The sequence below is a fragment of the Moschus berezovskii genome, chromosome 6 (genome assembly GCF_049115385.1).
Source record: "Moschus berezovskii isolate FMDL1 chromosome 6, NW_MosBer_1.0, whole genome shotgun sequence".
NCBI lineage: Eukaryota > Metazoa > Chordata > Mammalia > Artiodactyla > Moschidae > Moschus > Moschus berezovskii.
In genome coordinates this window covers 108264061-108285393 of record NC_142465.1, presented here as the reverse complement: position 1 = coordinate 108285393, position 21333 = coordinate 108264061, and the positions used below count along the sequence as shown (strand labels likewise).

The 21333-nt window shown below is 46.4% G+C and overlaps 1 protein-coding gene across 1 annotated transcript in view; it reads right to left on the bottom strand.

The window, feature by feature from the left end:
* Positions 1-21333, bottom strand: part of ANO2 (anoctamin 2) — a 342786-nt gene that overhangs the window by 147607 nt on the left and 173846 nt on the right. Inside the window, exons 13-14 of the mRNA XM_055395798.2 lie at positions 20388-20470; positions 11791-11901 (exon numbers count right to left, since the gene is read on the bottom strand). Of these exons, the coding sequence (XP_055251773.2) occupies positions 11791-11901; positions 20388-20470 (194 nt within the window). The remainder of the gene's footprint in view (positions 1-11790; positions 11902-20387; positions 20471-21333) is intronic.

The following is a 21333-nucleotide window of genomic DNA, read 5'->3' as shown; positions in this document are numbered from 1 at the left end:
ATGACCTTGGCCCGGGCAGCAGAAGACAAATTTAATTTACGTGCTTCAGGCCGTATATGGAAAAATCATTTAGATGAAAAAAGAAAACTCCAAACTGCAAGTCACTCGTGGCAAACATCACACATCCCAGTGGTATGCGCTGGCCCCCGTGAGTGACTCTGCTGTTCCAATGCTCCCCAGCCTTGCACATATTTGGGCCTTGTGTTTTCCATGAAGGTCTGGTCTAAAATACCATTGTGACTGCACCCAGCCTTAGCTCCGAGGCAGACCCGCTGCTCCTCCCCGCCCCCTGACCCAGCCCCCACTGCACCCTCATTTCCCAGGCGGCCCGTCTCTCTGCAGCTTCTCCTCCATAACCCAGGCCTCGGGACTCTCCTTATTTGTAACATCTTAATATAGATGCAGGCCAGCAGAAATGTATACACGGAGCAGAAACAAAATCTTAACTGAAGCCAGGGACTTCTGCTGTCAGTTGAAGGGGGCCAGAGCCCCCCGCATCCGATGGCCCGGGCCACCCAAAGAGTCTCTCGCTAGGATGGATAATTCACAGGCTCCACGAAGCAAGATGTTTACGAGCGCATTCTATGCTCCCCTGGCACACTGATCCATGAAGTCCGAGCCACCCAGAGACTGCTAAGTAGAGCAAAGTCTTCCGGATAAGGAGTTGCTTGGTTTACCTTTAAATCTCATAGATTTTAAAGGCTGTCCAGTCAGAAACCATCAGGGCTCTCCAAACCAACCCACCACCCATACAGAAACATACACATATGCACCTACACACACACACACACATACACTCAGACAGATAGGGACAGAGTGAGACAGACAGAAATGGAGACACAGAGAAGACGCTGGTGCAGCCCCTCCGAGGTCCAAGAGAGGAGCAGGCGGGGAGCCCAGGAAGGAGCCTGGAAGGAGCCAGCCTGCCCGGCACGTCCTCTGCACACACTTTGTCACTGACTGCTGCCCCCCAGATAAGTCCTTGGAGAACATGGGTTTGAGCCCTCATCCGGGAAGATCTCCTGGAGGAGGAAACAGCAACCCACTCCAGTATTCTTGCCTAGGAAATCCCACGGAGAGAAGAGCCTGGTGGGCTACAGACCATGGGGCTGCAGAGAGCTGGACATGACTGTGCACACACACACTTAATTATCTGTTTAAAACCCTCCACCCTTGGTCACACCCTCTACTCTCAAGCCTCTGTGGACAGGAAGCCCTTACCCACAAGGGTCCCCAAAAGTTCTCAGTTCCCTGAACCTTTCACAGCTCAGTCAGGTTTATAGGATGCTCCTCAACTGAAAAGAAAAAAAAAAAAAAAAAAGACTTAAAGGTTACATTTAATGAGGATTTAAGTCCCTTTAACTTAATTAGTATTTATGTCTTAACAGCCTAGTAGCCATTTAGGAAAAAATACACAATAATTGAAAGAAAAACATTTTTATTTCATTCTTCACCCTAATTACTTGCTAAAAGGATGTATCCACCTATGGGACATTGGGCTCCTCCCTGCCAGGAATCCTATTAGACCTGACACTCACAGCTTCTGCTTCACAATAAATCTGTGCTGGAGCTCTGCTGCCCTCACAGCAGACCCAGCTTCTCAAAGACCTGGTGACACTGACGGGCATGTCTTGTGGTTTAGCACTGACCCTGCTGGGATAGCGGCCACCAGCATCTGACAGATCTCAGGTATTGTTGCTGCTGCTGCTGCTAAGTCACTTCAGTCATGTCCGACTCTATGTGACCCCATAGACGGAAGATCACCAGGCTCCCCCATCCCTGGGATTCTCCAGGCAAGAACACTGGAGTGGGTTGCCATTTCCTTCTCCAACGTGTGAAAGTGAAAAGTGAAAGTGAAAAGTGAAAGTGAAGTCGCTCAGTCGTGTCCGACCCTTAGCGACCCCACGGACTGCAGCCTACCAGGCTCCTCCGTCCATGGGATTTTCTAGGCAAGAGTACTGGAGTGGCTTGCCATTGCCTTCTCCACAGGTATTGTTCAGTTCAGTTGCTCAGTCGTGTCCGACTCTCCGCGACCCCATGAATCACTTGTTAGGCTGCCCTAAAAGATGTTTAAAAACACCATGACTTCTGTGTGTTCCCTGCAGCACCCTGGGGTGCCCTGGGGAGCACAATTTGGGAAACACAATCTTCCTGACTTAAGAAACTTTCTTGACAAAATGAGAAAACTTGTCCATGGCTCTCTCCTGGGACAGAGACAGAGAGAGAGTGTGCATGCATGTGTGTGTGTATGAGTGAGTGCATGTGTGCAATTAAATCAGTATTTCCAGAAACAGCCTGGGTTCCAGCCTCACCTCAGCTCCTCGCTATGTGACGCTTCAGCCAACTGAGCCCCTTTCTGTTCCCAGGGCTTCCCTTTGCCAACCAGGAACCTCCATTTTTTTCTTTTTTTAGGTGACAATACAAAATATTTATTTTCAGCAAAAAAATAAATTATATATATATATATACAATGGTAAATATCATTGACAAGGAAATGTATCTCATGAAGATTAACAATACTTAGTATTTTAATATTAATACCACATAAACTAGTTCAGTTTTAAAAGTTCTAATCCCATGTACCCAATGAGTAATCTTCTTAATCCCTAAGATAAGTCTGGGAGAACTATGGGAGAGGAATTATTATGATTTTTTGACCCTCCAACAGTCATTTGATATCCAGTGCCTCCAAAAGAGAGCCCGAGGGAACTCTGTTCCACAGGACTTTCTGGTAGAAGCCTCTGGCCCTGAGTGAGAGCGCAGACAGGACCCCGCACAGCAGCTCTGACACTCCCCACTTCCTCCTGCTGTCATCCCAGCCTCCCAGCCCAGGCCTTCAACGATGCATAATTTATTCCACATGTTTGTTTGTTGCGCCTGCCAGAGGCATCTGCCGTAAATGTTTCAATACTTCAACTTTAGATGAGTTTTCTTTTGAAATAATTGCCCCCAGGGTGGTGCACTGAGCAGTAAATTAACACCCGTCCATCCATAGGCCTCCTCTTGGCGACTATTCCCCATAAAACATTCATTAAACGTCAGCGTCGCAGGCAGCGCCAGGCCGCGGCGGGCCAGGTACCCACACCCACCTTGGATGAACATTTGGGTGACAAGTCCCGAGAGGTAAACTCCTGGGATAAGTTCAATGGGGTTTTAAGGTTCTCCTAGGGACAGGTTTGCAGCAGACTTTCCCCACCTACTGCGCCGATTCCCCAGCTTGCCACATGCTCCCTGCTCCTCGACACAGAAATATTGCATGCTTTTCCTTCCTCACGGAAGCCTTCAGGTCTGATCCCACCTGAGTCACTCTCATGGTACTCTCTCACATACACACAGACACACACTCACAGGTGCTCACACCACAGCCAACTTCCCCGCTCACGTGAATGTTCTCCACAGCCCGGGAACTGTCAGAGTCCCCGATGGCTCAGGTATTTCTTGCTTTAATGTCAGTGGTCAGAATTCTCATGCTTTCTGCCAAATTTCTAGTCCCAACAGCCTCTCAACTCCCCTCTCAACTGGCTTAAGTGACCTATCAGTGGCTAGTAGGTCCCAAAGTGATGCTGACTTATGACTGGACCTCTGGGCCTGTCCTGTGCCACTTGGCCCTCAGACCTACCCTCCAATGTCCCCTTCCTCTGCTCAGTGTTGCTGGGTGCTGAGCCCGTATCTCCCGGAATAATCGATCACCTGATTGTGGTTGCATTTGGCCAATAGAGGGCATTGGCAGTCGACTCAGAGGCAGGCGGGGGACATTGGCTTCCTCTATGTGCATCTTCAGAAAGGGCTGCACCTCCTGCAAGGTGCCAGCACCCGCAGGGTTTGCTGAGACTACCTCCCTCCTGGTCCTTCCAGCCATAAGAGTGAGAGCAGTCCCCTCCTTTTGTTAATTTCTGCTCTGCCTCACCAGCCCCTGATTGCCTCAATTTCCCCTATTCTAAAAGATCCGTAGAATCAGAGCTACAGTTTTTCCAATAGTCACGTACAGATGTGAGAGTTAGACTGTAAAGAAAGTTGAGCACAGAAGAACTGATGCTTTCGAACTGTGGTGCTGGAGAAGACTCTTGGGAGTCCCTTGGACAGTAGGACGTTAAACCAGTCAATCCTAAGGACTGATGTTGAAGCTGAAGCTCCAATACTTTGGACCTCTGATGCAGAGCCAACTCATTGGAAAAGACCCTGATGCTGGAAAAGACTGAGGGCAGGAGGAGAAGAGAGCGACCGAGGATGAGATGGTTGGATGGCATTACTGACTCAATGGACATGAGTTTGAGCAGACTCAAGGAAATAATGAGGACAGGGAAGCCTGGCATGCTGCAGTTCATGGGGTTGCAAAAAGATGGTCATGACTTAGGAACTGAACAACAACAGCTATACCTTTATAATTAGTTCCTGGGATTGTTTTCCCTCTTTTGAACTATGCAGCAGACCTTCTGCTTTCTGACAGCATTCTCACTAGTAGGAAGTTTGTTACAGGAAAGGAGGCGGGGCTGGGATGAGAAGGGTCAGGGGTGGGAGGCAGAGACTAGCACCACCCCCTAATCCCAGAAACCACAGTATCTCGCCAGCTTTCTCAAGTTAGAGCTTTATCATCTCGTGTGAACAGAGAAAAATCTTGCCCTGGAGGGAAACTTGAGGAAAACTGCAAATCTGTCCAGAATAGACTATTTCAGAAAAAGTCCAATAATCCAAGAGAAAAAAAAAAATGAAGCAAGCTTATTCTTTTATGAGAAGTTCCAGCTCCATATTCTTCCTGGGAAACACAAGATATCTCTGAGTTTATGGTCATGAATCCTCTCCAGTGTTGGCTGAACTTCTTGCTGGAAACAGAGCTAATTCTACTCACTGTTGTCCTCAGTGGAAATATGGCATCAGTCCAGCAAAGCTGGCATAAAACCACAAAGGAAAAGCAGGGTCTCTGGTTGTCTTGTACCCGTATTTCCAACAACACCGCATTCCATCCTGCCTTTAGAATAAAGAAGAAGAACCTCAAGCATGATTCTTCAGGAGTGTCTAAGGATCTGTTGAGAGCAAACATTCTAAAGGCAGAAAAGCACAGGAATCAGAGTCTTTTATTCTCATTACTCCAGGCGCTGGATCAGAAAAGATCCTGTACAATGAGGTATCAGCTCACACCAGTCAGAATGGCCACCAAAAAAAAAAAAAAAAAATCTACAAACAATAAACGCTGAGAGGGTGTGGAGAGAGGGAATTCTCCTACACTGTTGGTGAGAATGTTAACTGATACAGTCACTATGTAGAACAGTATTATGGTGGTTCCCTAAAAAAACTAAAAATGGAACTGCTAGAAGTGAAGTTGCTCAGTCGTGTCCGACTTTTTGCGACCCTATGGACTATAGCCTACCAGGCTCCTCCGTCCGGCCATGGGATTCTCCAGGTAAGAGTACTGGAGTGGGTTGCCATTGCCTTCTCCAGGGGATCTTCCCGACCCAGGGATAGATCCCGGGTCTCCTGCATTGTAGGCAGATGCTTTTACTGTTGAGCCACCAAGGAACTACTATATGACTCAGCAATTCCACTCCTGGGCATATAATCTGGGAAAAGCATAATTCAAAAAAACACATGCACCCCAATGTTCATTTTAGCACTATTTGCAATAGCTAGGACATGGAAGCCGGAGAAGGCAATGGCAAGCCACTCCAGTACTCTTGCCTAGAAAATCGCATGGACAGAGGAGCCTGGTGGGCTGCAGTCCATAAGGTCGCTACTAGTCGGACACGACCGAGCAACTTCACTTTCACTTTTCACTTTCACACATTGGAGAAGGAAATGGCAGCCCACTCCAGTGTTCTTGCCTGGAGAATCCCAGGGATGGCAGAGCCTGGTGGGCTGCAGTCTATGAGGTCACACAGAGTCGGACACAACTGAAGTGATTTAGCAGCAGCAGCAGCACCAGCAGCTGGACATGGAAGCAACTTAAATGTCCATCAACGAATGGATAACGAAGATGCAGTATGTATATACAATGGAATATTACTCGGCCATCAAAAGGGACAAGATTGGGTCATTTGTAGAGATGTGGATGGATCTAGACACGGTCACACAGACTGAAGTAAACAAAAAGAGAAAAATAAATATCATATATTAATGCACATATGTGAAATCAAGAAAAATGGCACAGATGAATCTATTTGTAGGGCAGGAGTAGAGAACAGATGGGGGTGAAGGAGACGGGGTGGGGAGTGGGATGAATTAGGAGACTGGGATTGACATGTATACACTGCCATGTGTGAACAGCTGTAAAATAGACAGCTAGTGGGAAGCCACTGTATTGCGTAGGGAAGTCAGCTGGGTGCTCTGCAGTGACCTAAGTGGGTGGGATGGAGAGTGGGTGGGAAGGAGGATGGGAGGGAGGTCCAAGAAGGAAGGGAACAATGCTTTTTTAAAAAACTGGAATATAGTTGCTTTACAATGTTGTGTTAGTTCCTGCTGTACACTGTATATATGATTCACTTCATTGTACAGCAGAAACTAACACAACATTGTAAAGCAACTATATTCCAGTTTTTTAAAAAAGCATTGTTCTTAAGTTAAACCATCTGGCCATATACAAGCTTTGAGCAATTTCCTTCTTTCTAGATAAATAAGCCTCGGTTTCCTCACATATAAAATTGGAAATAATAATGGCTTTGAGACTTAAATGAAATAAAACCCGTCAAGACTCGCACAGAGCAAGCACTCCATAAATATTACTTCTAAGCTCATCTCTTTACCATCTTCACTATGCCCACACTCTTGAACATCATAACATCAGATATTAAAATAGCCAAATTACCACCACCTAAAATGAGACAGTCTGTCCCCCACAGTTATGGGCTAATGACTGACATGATCTGTCATCAGCAGAAAAAAGCAGAGGCTACGATCCAATCTCCCCATGTGACAGCAGAGGCGGAAGAGACTGCAGATGGGCTTGGCCCACCTGGTGATATGTTGTGAATTCTCCTCAGGGAAGCCTACAGACAGAGTTAAACAGCAGTGTGTCACAGTTAACAGCATACTTAATGGTGAAAGGCTAAGTTCCAGAACAAGACAAAGAAGCTGACTCTCATCACTCTCATCACTCCTGTACAAGAGATTCTTGTCAGGGCAATTATAGAGAAAAGAAGGGAGGGACGGAGGATGCAGAGAGACAAAATGCACCCAGGTTGGGAAAGAAAGAAGTAAAACTCTCTTCCAGATGACACGATCTTATAAATTGAAAATCCTAAGGAATCCACTAAAAACTACCAGAATTAATAAATGAGTTCCACAGAGTTGTGGGATATAAAATCAATATACAAAAATCAACTGCAGTCCTATATACTAGCAATGAACAATCCAAAATTGAAATTATGAAACAGTTACATTTGCAACTGCATGGAAAACGATAATACTATTGTAAACAAGTTTAACTAAAGATGTGTAAGAACTGTACCTTGAAAATATAAAACGTTTTTGAAAGATCTAAATAAATGAAGATATACCATGTTCACAGATTAGAAGATTTAGCATCATTAAGATGGTACTACCACCTGAATTAATCCACAAACTCAATCCCTATCAAAAATTCAATCTTGCTTTTTTAGCAAAAATTGACAAGCTGGTAATAATACTAATATGGAAATTCAAGACACCCAGAATTGTCAAAAATTCTGAAAAAGAAGCATAGAGTCACAGTCCCAATTTCAAAACTTATGATATAGGTGTAATAGTTAATCGTATAATGTGGTATTGGCCTAAGGACAGACAAATAGGTTAATGAAATAAAACTGAGTGTCCAGAAAGAAATGAACTCTTACATTTATGGTCAATTGATTTTTGATGAGGGTATGAAGATAGTTCAATGGAGAAATAGGCTTTTCAACAAATGGTGCCAGAAAAACTGAATATCCATGCAAAAAAATGAATTTGAACTCCTTACTTATATCACATACAAAAATTAATTCAAAGTAGATCATAAACCTAAATTTAAGAGCTAACACTGTAAAATTCTTAGAAGAATTGACAGCATATCTCTATGACACTGGATTAAACAAAGGTTTCTTAGATATGACACAAAAGCACGAGTGACAAAGACAAAACCAGACAAACTGAACTACATCAAAAAATTTTCATGCAGCAAACTGCATCACTAATTAAATTTTTAAAAATCCACAGCAAGGGAGAAAATATTTGTAAATCATAATATTTGATAAGGGACTGGTGTTCAGATTATGTAAATAGCTCTTAATACAATAATAAAAAGAAAATTAAGCCAAACTTTAAAAATGAGCAATGAATTTGAAAAGGATTTTTTCCAAAGAATATATAAAAATTGCAAATAAGCACATGAAAAGATGTTCAACATCATTAGTCATTCAGTTCAGTTCAGTTCAGTCGCTCAGTCGTGTCCGACTCTCCACGACCCCATGAATCACAGCACGCCAGGCCTCCCTGTCCATCACCAACTCCTGGAGTACACTCAAACTCATGTCTGGAAATGCTAATTCAAACCACAATGAAATACCACTTCACACTAGTAGGATGGATAAAATTAAAAAGATGCTAACAAGTGTTGGTGAGGATGTGGAGAAATTAAGAGTCTTCATGCATTGCTGGTTGGCATGTGAAATGGTGCAACCACTTGGAAAAATATCACAGCAGTCCTTCACAATGTTAAACCAGAGTTACCATATGATCCAATAATCCTACCAAAAAATGTGAAAACATGTATCCACACAAAACCTGGTACATAAATATTCATAGCAGCATTGTTCATAACAGCCAAAAAGTGAAAATCCATCTATGTGTCCATCAACTGATGGTTGTATAAATAAAATTGGATATATCCAAAATATGGAATACTATTTAGCAATAAAAAGTGAAAGAAGTACTAATATAGCTACAACACAGGTGAATAATGAAAATATTCTGCTAAGTAAGAGAACAGAAATATCACATTTTGCATGATTTCATTTACATGTAAGTCCAGAACAGGCAAATCTGTTGAAACAAGAAGTAGAAAACTTGCTTCCCAGGGTATAGGGTTTCTTTTTAAAAAGATAAAAATACTTTAAACTTATATTGTGGGAATGACTGCACAAAACTGTGAACATACTGGAAACCACCGAACTGTTTAATTTAAATGGGTGCAGGTTATGGTCTGAGAATTAAATTGCTATAAAGATGTTTTTAAAACGGAACCTGACATCTTCAAGGAAAAAAAAAACTTTCTAAGAAACAATAGGCCTTGGGGATAAGGTGAAGTTGAGTTTGACTACCACCTCCCCCACAACTAGCTATGTGGTCTTCCATAATTTCCTCTACCATCTGAACCTCAACAAAAGGAAGGTTTTTTTTCTTTTTAAAAAAGTTTTTATTTTATGTTAGAGTATAGCCGATTAACAATGTTGTGGTATTTTCAGGTGGGCAGTGAAAGGACTCAGCCATATATATCCTTACATCCATTCTCCCCCAGACTCCTCTCCCATTGAGGCTGGCACATAACATTGAGCAGGATTCCCTGTGTTTATATAGTAAGTCTTCGGCTATCCATTTAAAACATAGCAGTGTGTACATGTCCATCCCAAGCCCTCCAACTATCCCTTCCCTTCCTATCTGCCCCCAACCTCCAGCAATCATAAGTTCATTCTCAAAGTCTTTGAATCTGTTTCTGTTTTGTAAATAAGTTCAGATAAATGGTAGGTTTCAGCATTCAAGAGGAAGGAATATAAGGAGAGATGGAACAGGCAATCTCAGGGTTACAAAGTAGGCAGAGCCAAGATGAGCCTCTGGGATGAAAGAAGCACATTCAAAACCATCATCTAGACTTTGACTCTTGGTCCCTGTCCATCTCGCAGAAGCACGCGCCTTTCCTAAGTATCCCGCCTGTGACGGTGCCTCGAGAGTCCTATTTTGCCGTGGGTATTGACCTCCACTCTTCCCGGAGGCTAGAGAAACATTGCTCCCATCAGACAGCAACATGTGCTTCTCTCTTCTTCTCCCGCCTCTGGCTAGACTTACAGCACGAACAGAAGCACACTTCCGATAGTAACAGAACAGAGGGAACACAAGTAGGATGCTGACAATCAAATCCCCGACCATTTTTAGCTTCCACTGCTCATTTGGGAAGGTCATTTCCCTTCCAGTGCCTATAAGGCATTAGAGGCTTTGAGCTTTGCATTCTCAACAGTGTAATGAAAATAAATGTTGAATGCTGAAACATAAACGTATGTATCATTCATAATGCATTCAGATGTTTCTCAATTATTCATGGTTCCTGAAAGTTATTTCACCTATCACGTATATATATCCAAGTAGTGCTTAAGTCAGAACCACAGTCTCAATGTATGCAAATTCAGCTCCTCGGCATTCCCGTCTGTGGAATTAAAATTAAATGAGTCAGTGGTCAATAGAAGTTACATGTGATTTCCATAAAAGTACCCATTGTGTCTCACCCTGGGGTGGAGAAAGGGGGCTGCATGAGATTGCCGGAGTCGACAGCATACGGTATGCTCGCTTTCTAATGGAGCTGGTGGCAACGATTACTCTTCCCTAAGAATGAGCTCATTTTTCTCCCCAAATAATTGGTGGTCTTTGACTTACTGTTTTCTAGGGAAAAATAATTCAGACAGGCCATCCCCTTTCTCTTCTAAGTCCTGTTTCTTTAAAAAAAAAAAAAAAAAGAAGAAGAAAACAGAAAGCTAGCATTCTGGGCTCAAAAACACCACATTCTTCTGTATTGGTGCTTGAATAAATTTGCATGTTAACATGAATGGTTCCAACTTAAAGAATGTAAAATTAAATAAAATTTGAATTTGAATCCAAAATGGAGAAAAGACACATGTAAAAACAACAGATTGTCGATCTTGTTGATTTTTTTCAGGAACCAGATTAGGAAAGACATAAACACACATACACACACACACACACACACTCGGTTTCAAAACAGGGTGGCATGCAGAGGAGACTGGCACTGCCAAAGAGGAGTCTCCCCCGAACCCCCACCTCACAGGCACTGAGAGTATTTACGGATCACAGTGTAGATTCTGAAGCTCTGTTGCGATGTCTGAATGCCACCCAAAAACTCAGAAAACGAGTCACAACCATCGCCTCTCTGCTTTGGAGGCCCATCCAGAGAAAATGAAATATGAGGAACGGCGTATGAGCAGCTCAGGCAAACACAGGCTCAAGTGTGCCTCTGCCAGCCCTAAGAGCCATTTCTCAACTCATTCTTGAATTGTAGTTAGATGCCCAGACTGTCAGAGACAGGCCTGGGTTGGAATCCCTGATCCACACCCCCCATTCACTGGCTGGGTGACCTCCGGCCAATGACTTAATTTGTGCACATAACTTTTTTCATTAGCTTTCATTTACAGAAAAATTGTGCCAGCTTCATAAATTTATTGCAATAATAAAATGCACTGAGAACAGTGTCTGGCCCGTACCAAGGACTTGGGAAGGGTTAGCTGTCACTGAGATGATTGGTCTGGCAGTGGTTGCTATTGTTATTCACTGTGTAGGTGATGAAGTCCAGAAGAACCGGGCCTGAAATGGCTTCTTGCTTTTCCAACCAGGTCTCCCATTTCGTCCAGACACTACCGCCCAGGAAAGAGATAAATCAAGTTGTGGCAGAAGCCTGCTCCCCACGAGCTCTGCCCTCTGGACAATGAGGGATATTATCAAACTTTCTTTCCATCCTGTCCCACCACTGTCAGCCCTTCTTGTCCATGAAGGCATTCCCAGTGAAATGACAACAGGATCTTAAGAAATAAACAGGATGGTGAGCACCAAGCGCCAGCATCTTACCTCATCCTCAGCCTCAGTCCCACTGGGTCCCAGTTTCTGGACCACAGACTTGTTGCTCTCCTTCAGCATTTTCTCGCGAACTTTCGTTTCATACTCAGGCCGGGAATGCTCCTAAAACCCAGAGGCAAAGAGTGGTTAGTACACAGGTGGGGGCAGCCTTGGCCTGCAGGGCAGAACCAGACACCACATGGACAGTGAGTCAGGACACGGGACCGGACGCTATGGGACGAGAGCTGGCCCACCACTCACAACCACCACACCACACACGACCGCCACACTACACCCAACTACCACAGTATACACAACTGCCACACCACACGACCACCAAACCACACACAACCACCACACTACTCACAACCACCACAACACATATGACAGCCACACTATACACGACCGCCATGCCACACACGACCGCCACGCCACACACGACCACCACACTACACACAACTACCACAGTATACACAACTGCCACACCACATGACCACCAAACCACACACAACCACCACACCACACACAACCACCACACACAACATACAACATATATGACAGCCACACTACACACGACAGCCACACTACACACAACTACCACAGTATACACAACTGCCACACCACACGACCGCCAAACCACACACAACCACCACACCACACACAACCACCACACACAACCACCACACACAACACACAATATATATGACAGCCACACTACACACAACCGCCACACAGACCACCACACCACACACAATCACCATACCACACACGACTGCCACACTACACACAACTACCACAGTATACGCAACTGCCACACCACACGACCACCAAACCACACACAACCACCACACCACTCACAACCACCACAATACATACGACAGCCACACTATACACGACCGCCACGCCACACACAACTGCCATGCCACACACGACCGCCACACTACACACGACTACCACAGTATACACAACTGCCACACCACATGACCACCACACCACACACAACCACCACACACAACCACCACACACAACACACAACATATATGACAGCCACACTACACAAGACAGCCACACTACACACAACCGCCACACAGACCACCACACCACACACAATCACCACACCACACACGACTGCCACACCACACACGACTGCCACACTACACACAACTACCACAGTATACACAACTGCCACACCACATGACCGGCAAACCACACACAACCACCACACCACTCACAACCACCACAACACATATGACAGCCACACTATACACAACCGCCACGCCACACACGACCGCCACGCCACACACGACCGCCACGCCACACACGACCACCACGCCACACATAACCGCCACACTACACACAACTACCACAATATACACAACTGCCACACCACTCACAACCACCACAACACATATGACAGCCACACTATACACGACCGCCACGCCACACATGACTGCCACACCACACACAACCGCCATACCACACACAACTACCACAGTATACACAACTGCCACACCACATGACCGCCAAACCACACACAACCACCACACACAACCACCACACACAACACACAACATATATGACAGCCACACTACACACGACAGCCACACTACACACGACAGCCACACTACACACGACCGCCACACAGACCACCACACCACATGACCTCCACACCACACACAACTGCCACACTACACACGACCGCCACGCCACATGCAACTGCCACGCCACACAACCGCCACACCACACAGGACCACCACACCACTCACGACCACCACACCACACACAACCACCATACCACACATGACTGCCACACCACACGTGACCACTCCACCACACATGACCGCCACACCACATGCAACCACCCCATCACACACAATTGCCATACCACGCACAACCACGAAGTGTCTAGACCAGGAAAACCAGGAACACAATGTGGCAGGAAAGGAGGACACACGACACTTGTTATCACACTGAAAACCAAACCTGATCACGTTCCTGGGGGCAGCGCCAGTGTTGAGAAAAGACAGAGGAAGCGTTAACAAGCAGCTGATACAGACAGGAGCCCTGAGTGCACACAGCAGTGGCCAAAGGCTGCCTCCAGCCACCCCACCATCTATCCTCAGCCTCTGCTGTAAGTTTCAATAAGCCCAGTCCCTGCTGGAGAAACAGATGTGCCCCACAGCTGGATGTCAGGGCAAGGACCGAGTGTCTTCCTCAAGTCATTCTTCCGAAAGCTAAAAATGGCGGCCAATAAACATCAAAGCTAAAGGTGGCCACAGGGAATCTTAAAACTTGCTTGCATGGACCTGTTTCCTGTTCAGTCTAGGTGAGTAACTCACTGGCAAGTACACCAGTGCTCAGGAGACATCCCCGGGGCCACTCAGCAACACAAACCTGAACAGTGAGTCACCAGGCATGAGAAAGAGCGCCTGGCTCCTTGGAAAGACCATGGTCCCAACAACTCAGAGGCAAGGGCAGGAAGATGCACAGCTGACTTCAAAGAGAACTTAACGGTGTAAGTTAAGTGTCCTCCCTGCAGCTTTCAGGGATCAATATCCAGGATGTGAGGACTTCACATTTCTGCAACATTTACCGAGAACTCCCAGGCAGGGATCCCGGAGCTGGTCTCAGCAGACACAGAGAACACACACTCCCATATCACTGCTCATGCCTCAGAGATTCCAAAAGCCAAAAAGCTAGGCTCCTGACCTGTCTCTGACTTCCCTGGGAAATGCCATGATCTAGAGAGGAGAAACTACACGCCTAACTTATAAGAATAACCAATATAAGAGAAAGAGCCATTCCAGAATTCTGAGGGCTTCCCATCATCAAGCAGTCTCCAGGATGCAGTCTACCCTGAGAGGTGGGACCTTCTCTGCCTGCTGAACCACAGGTGGCAGAGCCTCCTTCCTCTCAATAATGTAGAGTTTTATAGCTTGTACAACAAGTAGTTCTTGATCACATATTTTTCTTTTATTATTTCCTAGTTGTTCGGTGTGTGAGAGTCTTTACATCCTAATATAAGAATCTGCTACCTGGTCTATACTATTTTGTGCTTCTCATAGTAATTAACACTATAGGGAGCACACAGAAATCCCTAAATGCTTGTGAAGTTCACTTCGTTTTGTCTCTCCTCTTCATCCATCTTCCAACATAGCACTTCCTAATGTGTGTAACAGGAGGGTCTGGGGTTAAAAAAGGATTCCAGGCTCGAACCGACTGGAAAACTCCATACAATGTGTCACCCGAGAGACACAAGGAGCCTAATAAAAGCTCTGAAAAGGTTCTCCTGTAAAGACACCTGCTGAATATTCTTCAGCCCAGCAGGTCCCACAAAACTTCTTTCACTTCCAGCAAATAACATCCTGCAGGAATACTCTGAGAAACACAGTGTGACCTTTTCCTCCATGGCCTCTGAAATCTGGTTGCTTTTCTTCTATATGATTGACATGGAAGATTTTAACTATAAAATGATAGCTGAGTGTGTCTGTTGAGTACCAGAATCTGTATTCCAAAGACCTTCAAGCAAGACTTGCTTTCACCCTGTCACCCACTATAGAGGAGCTTCAGGGCCTTCCCTTCTGATGACAGAAGGCTCCTGACCAGTCCCTGATTTTCCAAAGACGTGACATCACATAGAGGTATCTCCCAGTTGTGGCTGTGGCCTCCTGCACCATACTCTGGGCCCCAGTTCAGACACCCCTCATCTGTTTAGAAGAAGCCAAGAGCTCTTGGCACATAGACAGGAGTCCAAGGCTCTGAAAGCAGAGTCTTATTTTTCTCTGCTTTTCAACTGAATCAAGGTAAGACAAGGATCTCCCTGCTTACAGTCAAGAAGGTCAGGTTAAGTCACAAGATTCCTCAAAGGCAGGGAGCTGGACCAATGAGCTCCCAGCCAGAGTAGCATCTAGACCCCCATGAGGGTGGCTCTGACATATCCAGCCATGGGCAGGTCATCATTAAACATAGCCTCCCTGGATGGGTGGTCTGATGCCAAGTCATCACAAATACATAAGCCTCCCACAAAGCTCTGGGAAATAGTTCACAAAGCTGCTTCCATCTGGTTGATCCCTCAGGAGCTGGACTGAAGAAAGGGCCTAGGCCAGCTCAGAACAAGTCTTTGCCAATCTACAGAGGTAAATCTGCAGATGCAATCAGCAAAGGTCTCCATCCAAGAGCCATCAAGCATCTCCTGTGCTCTGAGCCCTTGGGAGCTCTTTTCCAGGTTCTGAGGGTACACACAAGGTCCCTCCTCTCCAGGAGCTTATCCCCAAGTGAAGGAAGGTGACAGTAAGCAAACAAATTCACCAATAAGAAGCTAGCAGGTGGGGAATCAGAGCAGCAGAAGAAATGTCAGGCTGGCCGCTTCAGAAAGGGGACTTAGGGAAGGGATGGATGTGAGAGTTGGACCATAAAGAAGGTTGAGCACCGAAGAATTGATGCCTTCATATTGTGGTGCTGGAGAAAACTCTTGAGAGCCCCTTGGACTACAAGGAGATCAAACCAGTCAATCCTAAAGAAAATCAATCCTGAATATTCATCGGAAGGACTGATGCTGAAGTTGAACCTCCAACACTATGGCCACCTGATGCAAAGAGCTGACTCACTGGAAAAGACCCTGATGCTGGGAAAGATTGAGGGCAGGAGGAAAATGGAACAACAGAGGATGAGATGGTTGGATGGCATCACCAACTCAACAGATGCTGGGAAAGATTGAGGGCAGGAGGAGAAGGGGACGACAGAGGATGGGATGGTTGGATGGCATCACCAACTCAACAGACGTGAGTTTGAGCAAGCTCTGGAAGATAATGGAGGACACGGAAGCCTGGTGTGCTGCAGCCCATGGGGCCACAAAGCGTCAGACGTGACTTAGAGACTGAACAACAACAACAGCCAAAGAAGGGTAACGTTGGGACAGAAAAGCCAAGAAAGAATTAGGTCAGGTGGAGACTAGCACCTTCGAGGCAGTGGAAAGAGCCAGTGCAAAGCCTGAAAGGAGCCGTGGAGAGAAGGCAGGTCCAGGAGGCTGGAATTTCTGGAGGAGGAGAAGGCCATCATGAGCTGGGCTCAGAGGGGAAGCAGGAGGTTGTGTCTTATGTGATGGGAAGCCGTTAGGGACAGCTAAGCCTGACACAGTAGATATGGATAGGAGAAAAGGAGGGGAGGACTCTACGCCCAGATAAGGCCACTCTCTGAGGGGTCCCAAGGACACCTGGAGCCTGAGGACAGAAGGTAATTGGGCAAGAGAGGTGGCCAAGATGAAGACCACCCTGCCTCAGAGCGAAGAGTCATGAGGTCTGGCAGGAGGCTCCTTCAACAGGCTCCAAAGGAGTCTCTCGGGATGTTTCCACTGGTTCCACAAGGAGGCCCCTCAGCCTGGGGCTGCTGACCCAGGAGGTGGGTTCTCCAGCCTCCTTCCCCTTTCCCCTGCTCATTTCCATGATGTCCCATGTGGAGGGGGCACCCCAAGGGGGAGGGACAGAGGGTGGATGTCTCTGGTCTCTGTGTGAGTTAGCCGCCTCCCCTCCCACATATTTCCTAATAAAGACCACAGGAAAGAAGGCTGTCTGGGGTCTCTGTCTGTACAGCTGCCTACGGGAGGATTCCTGAGACTTGGAGATCAGAGAAATAGCTCTAATCATAACCTTCAAGGACTCCTGCGTCCCTCTCCCCAAAGTCCAGGTAGTATCTGCCATTCTCTTGCTCCTCATTTGAACATAGGTTAGGGCTTCCCTGGTGACTCAGATGGTAAAGAATCTGCCCACAATGATGGAGATCAGAGTTTGACCCCTGGGTGGGGAAAATCCCCTGGAAAAGGAAATGGAAACCCATTTCAGTATTCTTGTCTGGGAAATCCCATGGACAGAAGAACCTGGAGGGCTACAGCTCATGAGGTCACAAACAGTTGGACACAACAGCTGCTAACACTAAATCTGCCCCTGACACTTCATATAAGTCCCAGGATGGGTCACAAATACCTGCCAATCCTGCCTTCCGTGCCTTCTCATGACCTAAGGAGACAGAGCAGCAATCAGGACGCTCCCTGGCCTGGCCACCAGCCTGCATTTTCTGCTCTGCCCCCCACTGCAGCCCAATCCCTTTTCCCTGCAGCCAACGACACTTCCCAGGCATCTCACTACCTCTGAGCCACACCTGAGCTTCCCCAGATCAAAGGTTCTGTTGGCTGTTTCCTCCTATGGGTACCCGTTCTTCTCTTTGCTGCTCATTAAAATTCAACCAGTCTCCAAAACCTTGATTTTGTTGTTGTTGTTTAGTTGTGATCTGATAGACTGCAGCACGCCAGGCTTCCCCATCTTCCACTATCTCCCAGAGTTTGCTCAAATTCATGTCCATTTAGTCGGTGATACCATCTAACCATCTCATCCTCTGCCACCCCCTTCTCCTTCTGCCTTAAGTCTATTATTTTTAAGCATTCTTTTAGGCCAGAAGTAATTTCTCTCAAACTCACTGTTGTATTCTAAATATTCAGAGACCAGACAGCCCCTTAGCTGAATTCAGTCCTTTGAAGATGCTCGAAGACCATGTCTGTGGGAGTTCCACATCCCAAATTAGAACCTGGTCCATTGTAGTTGTTTTATGTGCATGTTCAGATTTAACTCAATTTAAAGTGTGTTCAGTATCCGAGTCCAAAAATCTAAATACCTGGAAGCAAAGACACAGCTGTCCTCCCTTCTCCCAATCACGCCTGCCCCCAGTCTGGTGCACAGGGACACAGAAACAATGCTGCAGAACTGACCCCCCCAGTAACCTCACACAGAGAACCTGTCAGGACCAGCTCCTTGTGCCAGGGTGAACCCAGGCTTGCTCAGGCCCCTCGCAGCCTTCACAGGAGTTCCTGAAGTCAGGCCCCTCCCAAGACTTGACCATGGCTCATCGGTTAAACAGGAAACAGGAAACCTGGCTACAAGAAACAAAAATGGATTAACATCTCACTCCTGCCAGGGGCCCAGGACTGAGATTTCCAGGGCACTGAGTGCTAATAGATGCCTTTCTCCATGTGAGTGTGTTTACACATCCTCCCTACAGAGAGACTTGCTGGCTTCCTCAGTGCTACTCAGAAGACACACTTGGCCTGTTTCTGGCCTCACACAGGCTTAGGTGCCAAGAAGCTTCTTCTTCTTTTCCTTGGAGACCTCAGAGTCCTGGCCTTAGGAGAAGGGAGCTGTGCCCCCCACTCCCTCCCCACATCCAGCTACAGCCCTCTTCTCTCTCTTCTCTCCTCTCTCCCTCTCTGTCTCTGGAATGAAATGGAACAGGACAAAATCACCCACACAGTCCAACTCTGACAGCTCTTTCCTTGGAAGCACTGCTTTGGCCACTTTCCCCAAGAAATGTAATTGCCTTCATTATTCTGCATTGCTTATCTTCTTAACTAATTTGTATCCACTGTGAAGGCAGAATCCATATGTACATTCTCTCATTTGCCACAGAATCTGCAATATTATAAGTCCCCAGGCATACGCTTAACACAGAGGACTGGGGATAGAGTGAGCATGTGAACTCAATCCATGGTCATTGAATGCTCACCTGCTCAAAGGCAAGCTGAATACCTGGAGCTTTAAGGAGATGGGAGGATCCCATATCACAGACCAGGGAGCCACATAGACTTGGGAGCAAGACTAAACTGGGGATTTCACTAGCTTGGATCAAAGCATCAGGGTCACAGAGCCAGGGGTCCCTAGTCTCCAAGGCAACAGACATCAATAAGTGGTGGAGAATACAGAAAAGGTTAGCTCTACATGAGGCCGCCATATGCTCATGGCCAGCCAGTCCATGGTACTCAAAATACTGGGGGTGCCTCCTGGACCTCTGGACACTGTCCCACCACCTCATCGACAATGCCCACGGCATCGCGAGTGCCTAGCTAATATTCACTTTTGCTGTTCAGGCAATGGCAGCAAGTGGGAATAGGTAACTATGAGCAATCGTGCCCATGCTGGTCATCGTCAACTTGCCAATATCATCAGGGGCTCTAGTTCCCAAATGAGCCCCAAGGGCAGGTCAGTTACTTTCATCCTTTAAACAACATCTGCCCATAAAACTCAACTCTGAAAGAACCTATGCTTTCTCTTAGCTCATGTTCCAATGTCACATCTGCTGACAGGGTACCGGGTGAGTGGTTCTTTCCTTCTCCATAAACATCAAAGGCACCTGGCACCCATGCTTCCACCTGACCCCCAGCAGGCTACCAGGGGCATCCAGACATGTCCATATAATACGTCTGAGTCACAGCCTCTTGCTTCATGCTGTCAAGTACCAATGAGACGGGAGGTGGAAGAATGTTGAGTTGACCCTCAAGGCTATGGCAAGGCTTGTTTCTCATGCAATTTTTTTCCCACCAAGGGTCACAAGGACATCTAGCTACCCATCAAGTCTGAGGTCTTACAGGTCAAGAGAAGATAGAGGATTTCAACTCTTGGCCTCAGTGCTTATCAACCCTGGCTTAGCCCATGGAGCCGAGCTAGGAAAGGGGCCACAACAAGACTTGTTAGGTGATCAGCTCCTGTAAGAGCAAAGTAAGAAGCTATTTCACTCAAGATGATTTATTTCCAGGGGCAAAACAAAGCAGAAATCCAAAGAGAACTCACTTCTTCCTCTTCGATGCCAGTCAGGTCCCAGAAGTAGCCCAGTCGCATCTGTAATCGCTTCCAGTTTTCAAGAAACATGGTAGCTTGAAAACAAAGAAAAAATTCTATTAATTTTGAAGAGTGGATTGCGAGCACCCTTAGGGTTCACCCAGTGGAGGATACACACTGAATATTAGTCGCTCAGTCATGTCAGACTCTTTGTGACACCACGGACAACAGCCTGCTAGGCACCTCTGTCCATGGGATTTTCCAGGCAAGAATACTGGAGTGGCAAGATTTTCCATGCCCTTCTCCAGGGGATCTACCCGACTCAAGGATCGAACTCAGGTTTTCTGCATTGCAGATAGATTCTTTACCATCTGAGCCACCAGGGAAGCCCCATTTCTAGGTTATAAGAAAAGCTTAAACACTGATCTCAAGAAATAAAGGAAGAATGGAAGCATTTTTAAAAAATTAAGAAATTGGAATGATGGCTTGTAGCCTTTTTAGACAAACCTTGTCTTCCCTACATGTTCTCTCTTCCTGCACCTTCCTCTCACTTTTTTCTCCATCTTTCTGTCCCCAGCACAACTTCCCTTTCCGGGGTCTGAATCATCTCACCCTGAGATTACGTCGCATCTCCTAATAATTCTACCTGAGTCCAGGGTCTCAGACTTCCACTCCATCCCACAGGCAGCTGGGAGACGCAGCTCCCAGAAGTGACATTCATTCATTCTTCAAGCAAATATCTGTTGAATGCCTACCATCCAGACACAGCAGTCAGCTTGCCCACTCCAACCACAGCCCTTGAAGGGCAGCCCAACATGCTCCAGAAAGAACCAATTCCCTCAACCCTGAAGCCATGGTTTCTTTAGATCAGGATTGGAAACCTGATCCTGCTGATGGGGCCAATCAGATTCTCTCTTTTGAAAACTGAAACCAAGAGACACAAAGGGAAATGGGACAA